Source organism: Aplidium turbinatum, chromosome 15 (assembly GCF_918807975.1).
Source record: "Aplidium turbinatum chromosome 15, kaAplTurb1.1, whole genome shotgun sequence".
NCBI classification, from domain to species: domain Eukaryota; kingdom Metazoa; phylum Chordata; class Ascidiacea; order Aplousobranchia; family Polyclinidae; genus Aplidium; species Aplidium turbinatum.
Genome location: NC_137486.1, coordinates 19,846,018 through 19,854,254, shown reverse-complemented (window position 1 = coordinate 19,854,254; position 8,237 = coordinate 19,846,018). Strand labels below are relative to the sequence as shown.

The 8,237-nt window shown below is 37.1% G+C and overlaps 1 protein-coding gene across 1 annotated transcript in view; it reads right to left on the bottom strand.

Moving 5' to 3' along the window:
• Window positions 1-273: 273 nt before the first annotated feature.
• Window positions 274-8,237, bottom strand: part of LOC145784240 (protein dead ringer homolog) — a 28,895-nt gene continuing 20,931 nt past the window's right edge. The window contains exons 6-13 of the mRNA XM_082596026.1: window positions 7,937-8,120; window positions 7,096-7,209; window positions 6,427-6,545; window positions 5,913-6,055; window positions 5,443-5,588; window positions 4,684-4,763; window positions 4,231-4,310; window positions 274-2,631 (exon numbers count right to left, since the gene is read on the bottom strand). Coding sequence (XP_082452152.1) covers window positions 2,551-2,631; window positions 4,231-4,310; window positions 4,684-4,763; window positions 5,443-5,588; window positions 5,913-6,055; window positions 6,427-6,545; window positions 7,096-7,209; window positions 7,937-8,120 — 947 coding nt within the window. The 3' untranslated portion in view covers window positions 274-2,550. The remainder of the gene's footprint in view (window positions 2,632-4,230; window positions 4,311-4,683; window positions 4,764-5,442; window positions 5,589-5,912; window positions 6,056-6,426; window positions 6,546-7,095; window positions 7,210-7,936; window positions 8,121-8,237) is intronic.

Here is an 8,237-nt window from a genome sequence, read left to right as displayed (position 1 = left end):
GGCCTATATTGGACAAAGTAAGCTATTGGCTACAAAATGCTTTTCAGGTAGGCCTAGGCTACAAAACGCGCCAAAGGTTTGCACTTCAGTCTGCTTCTGAAACAAAATATATAGCCTACCCCGCAAAGAAAGCAAAACCTCAGATAAAAATTAACAAATTTCTGTTCACTTTTTTTCTCGTATCCAGGCTTATGCGCGGTAAATGCCATAAAAATGGCACTAGCCTATGCTTCACTGAGAAGTTTCACAAAACAAAAAGTCCAGCACCTTCAATAACGAGGCATTCACTTTATTACGACGTCATGATAATATATTTGTTATCAGCGATTAATTCTAACATTTATACAATGATGTCACAAAATATCTGCAGTGTTCATTATATTGTACAATAGCACTGACAGGGCGCAAAAACGCGAGAATTTATAACGGCGATTTGATCGGGTATAAGCATCTTTGTATTGCAATCGCACCAAAAGAACATCCAACTTAAAATTGGGACTTGTTGTAATTCGCAATTGTTTTTACAGTAGGGGATCCAACATCTCAAGGCCATACGAAAGTATTAAATGGGGTTGTAGACCTTCTTAATTAAAAGAACATAAATTCGGTAACAGAAACACTGAGATATTCTACTCCTGAGGTAGTCAGGCAAGCTTGTATAATAATCTTTAAAAAAAGTATTTACGATGTTTTAGTTTTATCAAATGGGGATTGACTAAGGGCACTGCCTCTTTAAAGGGTTGTTATCAAATTTGGCTGAAAATGCAACGGTCACTGGCAATTTTTTTAAATTTGTTTCTTGGAGGATTAAACCAAGGACTGGCTGCTCCTTCAGTAATTTTGTGCTATAAACCGGGACATCACTGCCAGTTTGAAGTGGCAAAAGGAGAAAAACTTAAACGACCCAGCTACAAACCAACCTTGCAAGTTAATGACAATGATATTCGACAGCCGTAAAGTAAATAGCGAACAACTGGCAACACGCGGCATGACGCAACGGGCAACAGTAAACATAAATGGCAAAATAATAAACAAAATAAAATCAAAATGTATGCGCAAGTTATCCATTCGTTGTTTCAAAGCTCTCAATTAGGCTATTGGTTGATCAAATTTCATTAGTAAACTACATCTTCGCACAGGTACTTGAAGAACAAAACGTTTTAATAAAACTTTTCAACTCTTTCAGGAAACCCGAGTTGAAAGCCAATTTATAAAACTGTATGCTTAAAACAGACTTCACCACGATACGTTTTCTTTCATTTTATAAAGAACCTTTTCTACAATACCAATAAATTCTCAACTCAGTTGTCCTTTTGAAAGCTGAACAGTTTGCGACAACTAATGCTGTTCTATTAATAAAGTGGCAAACGTTTGCAGTCTAGAAGGGCTGCCCTTGAATGACGAGGCTGGCAGTTCAAGAGTGAAAAGCTAATAAAGAATAGGAAGAGGTAAAAACAATTTTAGGCCTACATACGTCACACATTCGGTCTACGTATAGAAACACGAAACGTCACAATTGCGATATGTGACACACAACTACCCCATTGGCTGGTCCACATGAAATGTTGCGACCAACCCAGACAGGCAAAAACAGTCATTTTGTCGGTCTGCAGACGTTGAATCAATGTAAAAATGACGGAAGTTGCTTAAAATAAATTAATTTTTGGCAGCGGTGGGTATACTTTAATTTCTTTCCAGGATCAAGCGTAGGGAGGCAAAACAATTTCACCTCATACAGTTTGTGGGAGCTGAAAAAAAAGCTGTAGTTTGAAAACAAAATTTTTTGAAACCGCTTTTTCTAATTATTACACCTTTCCTCTTTAGGGGATTTTAAACGAAAATTCAAAGGTTAAAATTTTTATGTGTATTTGTTACAGGAAAAAAATACTAACTTTTTATCCTCAATGATTGAGCGTTCTGTCATCACCAGTTTGCAAGTTTTTCTGATCTAATCAGATTTCCCGGAAGGAAATTTTTTAATGAAAAGGAAAACACAAAAATTTAATGTTTATTACCCCGAGGAATTAACACTGTTCTTCGGCTTGAAGATTTCACTATGACAAAAAAAGAAACGCTAACATACAATATACATTACAAAGTAACAGCACCTAATGGCCATACGTATGTCTTGAAGTTACTCTTTGGGCAGTGCAAGATCTAACAACTAGGCTAAAACTGGTTGCTTTTCAAATTGCAATCTGCCGCTAAAAGCTTATAACTAAGCCAAGTGCAAATAAACCCGAATTGTCTATTGTGGATGCCTGTGTGACTTTCCACTTACTGGGAAAGTCGATTTATGCGGTCTCATTTGCGCTCATGGCAAAATATTGCGTAATTATACGTCACAAAATACACATAATACACAAAAGATCACGTGTCCAATAACCAAACCCAACGTCGTTCATCCTTATACTTCTCCTCACATAATTTGTGTCTTGCTGGAGACAGTTGGTCACGTAATTTCCGAACAGTAGTAGTGCACTTGTGCCACCTTGCGAATAACTGTTTGCTTGCCAGTTTGGCACGTGAGGACAGTAATGGGCAAGAAGTTCAAGAAGCGTTGTGAGACTGCGGACTGTTGGATTTGGTCGGAGAGTTGAGTTTGCTTGGTGCCTTTGCAAACAAAATGCCCTGAAAGTTTAAACACATCGATTAACTTCAAGGTGAGATGATGATCTAAGCAACAAACACCAAATAGAAGTTATGCAAATAATTTTCTTCTTCTTCAAACATGTAGACCGCGTCGCCGTCACTGCCCAAGGGTGGTAAAAGCAGAGATCCTCGACTCCTGGAGTAACGAAGAAGGTTCAAACGAAGAAGAAGATGCAAATAATTAAACTAATTAATTGAACGCCGCCTAGTTAACAAAGGGTTGACCACAACAAACTTTTACTCAAAAAACAGGAACATTGAAATGCGTTTTCAAGTTCCTACGTACGACAAAAATAGCAATGTTAGTTATTTGCTTAAAAGTTAAGTTACTTTTTATAAGTTGTTGTTTTTACATCACGTAATAATAATAATAATAACAATATTTATATAGCGCCACATCCACAGTCAAACTATGCTCCTGGGCGCTGTACATGACAATGGTGATAATTAATACGCTACTTTCAGTCATAATGTTCATTGAAATAGAACGTTTTCAAGCGAGCTTTGAATTCATTTAAATTGCAAAAACACTTCAACATTGAGCGACGCTACTTTGATAGCCTTACATGCAAAATCATTGTGATTTAATTCAATTGCAGGTTGTTTCTGGATAGCAAACTTTTATAAAAAAAAAAAAGAAGAAAAAAAAGGAACTGTTTATACTTCTTTGTTTTAACTTTGTGAAAATTTCATGCTAAGCAATGGAACTGGGCCAGTCAGAATCAAGGAAAATTTCATGTGTCCCAATTCTACAACAAAATTGAAATTTTTGACTTGGGATTTGTACATCTTCTAGAAGCCAATCTAGTCATTTTGTGACCCAAAAGTAGACATAATTTTTTGCATTTGTTATCATCAACTGTATGTTCCTTGCTATGTTCACTTCTAAATTTTCAGCATTCAATTTCGTGTTCATCTGAATTAAAAATTGTTATTTATTTGTTCACTTGTTATTACAGCTTTAAAACTACCTCAACAACAAGTTAGCTAATGAGGAATCTAGGTGTAAATGATTGCATTTTTCTCCATGGGGAAATGTGAAACATGTTTCTTTATACATTTCCAGGATACGGAATAAAAATTACGTTTTAGTTTCGCTGTTTGTGTTCTATATGAGATGAAGTTATGCCAAAACAAACATTTTCCTTTTTCTCTTTTTGTCAATAACAATATGAAAAGACGATCAAAGATGGCGTAAAATTGACATTTTGTTACGTCAGAAAAGACGTCAAAGAACATGTGTTGGGTCATAATCAAGGAATGGCTTTGAAGAAAAATATGAATCCTCAAATTAACTTTGAGAGCCACAACAAACCAGAACATTTCAGTAAAATGTGAAAACCGCAGCGCGTGACGTAATTGTGTTTTATCAGCAACGCAGCAAAAGTTGACCATCAATTTTAGCGAAATTAGCGAACAAATTTATCAACCCAAACGTTTCAATCAACTAACTAAGTTCCCATACTTCCAACCAGTAAACAGTCCTTTTAAACAATGGTTCAATGTCTGCAAACGTTGAATCAATGTTAAAAGTGTTGATTTACTGGTTGGCTCAAATCAAAAACATCATCTTCTTACCTCGTATACTACGCCATTCACCTCTACAGCCATGTCAATGGAATCGCCATTTGATACTTCATTCATATCCATGCGACCCCCTATAACATGGCAATATGGCGTTACATGTAATCATACTACAGTGTATAACAAAACTTGGTGGCTAACAGCATTTGTAAAATTCAGAATTCACAACTTGAAAAACTCTAAAGTATTTATGAATTTGAAAACTTTTTTTTCTTTTATGACTGCAAGTTTAATTTAAAAACATAGGCTGTAAGCTATGTCTTCTTTAAGGTGACAAATTATTTGCACACAAAATATTGTTCCTATTCCACTGCTGCCATTCATTTCTAAGGTGTTTTAGTGGAAAGCAAAATGATTATTTTTAGGCTTGGGAAACCCAGACCCATGCATTTGGTTGGTACGAGTGATCATAAGTCACAGAAGACCTTCCAGAAGCCGCATATATACCTCTGTCCTTCATTGTCATTTTCACTGATGTACGCGAAGGTGATCGAGAAGCTGCGATATCTTCTGTTGGTGATGGTCGTCTAGGAAAGATAAAACATATTAACAAAGTTATTTTAAACCACAGCAAGGGACTGATATACAGTACAAGTACAGAGACAGACATGGTAAAGGATTCAAGCAGGACTTGTCTGCTAGTTGGTCGAGTGGTGTGACAATGATATAGCTACGGGAGGAGGGACTTAGAGAAGCAATCACTACCTCCCAAAAAATGTTTTCAATACTGCTACAATGTTTTAATGATGTTGTGTTACATATTGAATTTCAATGAATGCTTGGTCGCATTTAACAGCTATACATTTTAAAAAAATCTTTGTTTCAAACATTAAAATATTCCCCCCAACAGCTGCTTCTCCCCCGTAAGATTGTGTTCTACCTGCAGTACGTCATTGCTGGTGTGAGCACCAATGAGATGCTCCAAAATACGCTGGTTCGACACCAGGTGAAAGCACGAGGTTATGTATTGACAAGACACTTGATTGGGCTTCATTTCTAAACCCAAATAGCTTGGATATAGCAAAGCAGGGTCTCACATTCAGGATATTTCCTGTTTGCGACAAGGATGGGAGCTTAGATGATTTGACCAACTGTTGAATGCCAGTGGTTGTCAAAAAACAACAGCCATGAAACTCGTAGGGAGCTAAAGTTTAAAAAATAGAACAGTATCAACTTAAAATAACGTTACTTTAAGTTATTTTTTACCGATTCATGTCATCAAAGTGAGACTTCTTTTCAAGGGGCTGATCATTCTCCGAGTAATCTGAGTCAATTTCTCTCTTCAGTATCATCTGATGTTGCGCGACTTGTTGGGCTGCATGGTGGGCGGCCTGCTGGGCGGCTTGGGCGGCCTAGTTTTATACGAATATTGTTAAAAGATTGCAATCGTAAAAAGTTGGTGGTGAATTTCAACATCAAACAATCAATTCGGTGATCTGGGAAAACTTAAATTGATCTCAAGTTTCATGGATAAGGCAAAAATTAATTGCATGACAAACGAATTACACTTTTTGTATTGCGCGTTGTGCTTTTTATACCACAAAAATTTAAAATTTATACTAAAGCAAATAAAATCGCAACAATTAATAATGATTTATATGTTGTAAAATGCAACAAAACAGGTCCACATCATATAAATAAAACTGTTTTCCATCCTTTTATCATCAACCACTCACTCTGGCTTTGGCTTGGGTCTGTATGCTCTCTAACGCTGCCATAGCGGCAACATGTTGGGCGTTTGCTGATTGGATGAGCTGATGCTGTTGGGCGATCAGCTGTTGAGTTGGTGACGTGGGTAAACAGCGCTCATCTCCTTGGCCTGTCGATAAAAAAGAAAACTCAGCTTGGTCGGGTGTTGAACTCGTATCCATGTGAACCCGGTTCATCATTTAGCTAAGAGTAGGCTACTTTTGCACAGTTTTCCGCCCATTCAGATTTACTCAAGGTGCAATAAATAGAATGGACCTAGCTCATCATCATAATCCATCGTCGGTTTGTTCCCCACTAGTGGGGGTAGCTAGTAAACGAAAATCAAATACACATCACTGCACGCAATCGCACACATTGCACGTACGTCGCACACATCACTGCACGCAATCGCACACATTGCACGTACACATCACTGCACGCATTCGCACACACCATCTACACATAAAAAACACCACATTCATGAAAGCACTGCGTACTCACCATATTTAGCTGCAGCAAGAGAAGAAAGTTGGCTTAACCCGTTGTGGGGGTGAAAGGAAAATTTTGGAGGGGTGAGGAGACCCCCGTTGTGCCCAGGGGAGTAGGAGAACATGTGGGAGCTGAAAAAGAAGTTTTTGATTTAAATCGCAACAAGCTCTGTAGCAACTGTTAACTGTATCAGAGTTTTCTTTTCTAAATTAAAAAATTGCAAAAATGTGAATATCAAGCTGTCCTCTGTCTGTAAATCTTGGCCTTTTAGTAATCTCTGTCATTTTTTACATAAAAAAAAAGAAATCATAATAGAACTCAAAGTGGCGTCGTCAATCGTCATATGACTTACGGATACGTATCATTTAGTGATTTCCTTTGGTAAGAAATTGAGACTTTAGTTAAGCTATAAACAACAAACAGCCGTATAACAAGACTTAGTGTAATTTCTAATTCTAACTTTACACTTCACGGTTAAGTGGTCAAGCGTGATAAGAGGTGTCAAAATAATTTTATAATTTGTAATCACGATTCTTAGAGAAACATTACAGAAGCATAATAGACATGAATTGTGATGTCATCGTCCACTAGCCATGGCCCACTCTAACCATGCAACAAACAGGAAACCATCATGACTTAATTTAGACTAAAAAGTCCAAAAATAATTGTCTCGTTCCTAACCTGTAGCTGGGGCGTCTTCCTTCTCTTCTGTTGCCATCAATAGCGGCCTGCAGCTCCGATGGATGAGAGAGATTTTCTTTCTCGCATTCATACAAGTACAAGTATTTCATGTACCTGGATAGAAGGAATTAAACGGTTGTTATGTATGTTGCTGATCAGCCTAGGTTTTCCAGCCAACATTTATACATAGGCTACTATAGTATGTTTACAATTTAAAAGAAAGAAATGAAATAAACACAATGTGTGTGTGCGTGTTTTTTCTTGCTTTTAGTTTCAAAATATAATTACACAAGCAAAGCACTTTACCATTAAATACTGAGAGAGTTTTAACATTGCAATGGAAACAATTGGCACCCAAAAGTATAACACAGAGAAGTGCACAAAAATAAATAGCAGCGGTGTTATCGAGAGGCAGTCAGCCAACTAAACGCCCACGACAATTGAAAGTTACGCAACTTTAATCACACAAAGAAAATACTTTCCAATTGAACACTAAGTAGTTGTGAAAGACACTGACTGCAACAATTCAAGGTATGCGAGAATGAAGGTTTAATGTTGCTGGTTGTACCGAGAAATATTTTCCACGCTCCAACGAACGCAATTGGGATACTTGTGTTTATGCAAGGTATTAGAGATAGAACATCGTTCTCAAATATCCCTTTCAAAAGCGGTTAATCTGAGATGGTTGCTTGACTTCTGACATTACCAAATTTTTCTGATGTAATCTTTCAAGAATTTGTATGAAGCGTTTATGCAAAAACTTGAGATTATTTCAGGCTCGGCTCGGGACTTAGCTCGGGGTTAAGGCGAGACTAAAAAAATATGAAATATTTTAACTTACTGTGTTCTTAGGGTAAACGCGGCGCTTGTAATAGAAGAAGGAAGAGAAAGACCTTTGGTGATCTCTCTCCAAATCTTCTTGTTTATCACTTCTACAAGACCTCCTTTCTCTACTACGAGTTTATAAAGCTGGTAAAGATCTAATACTTGCTTTGCCATTATAGGTATACGGTTGACTGGAGAACCTGAAACAAAATGAGTAATTAGTGAATTCTTTGTTTACCGCGTCTTTTCAGCAGTATGCAACGTTGAATAAATGCAAAATATGGGTGATGTTTTCTCTTAGGAAAGATAAATGTCGT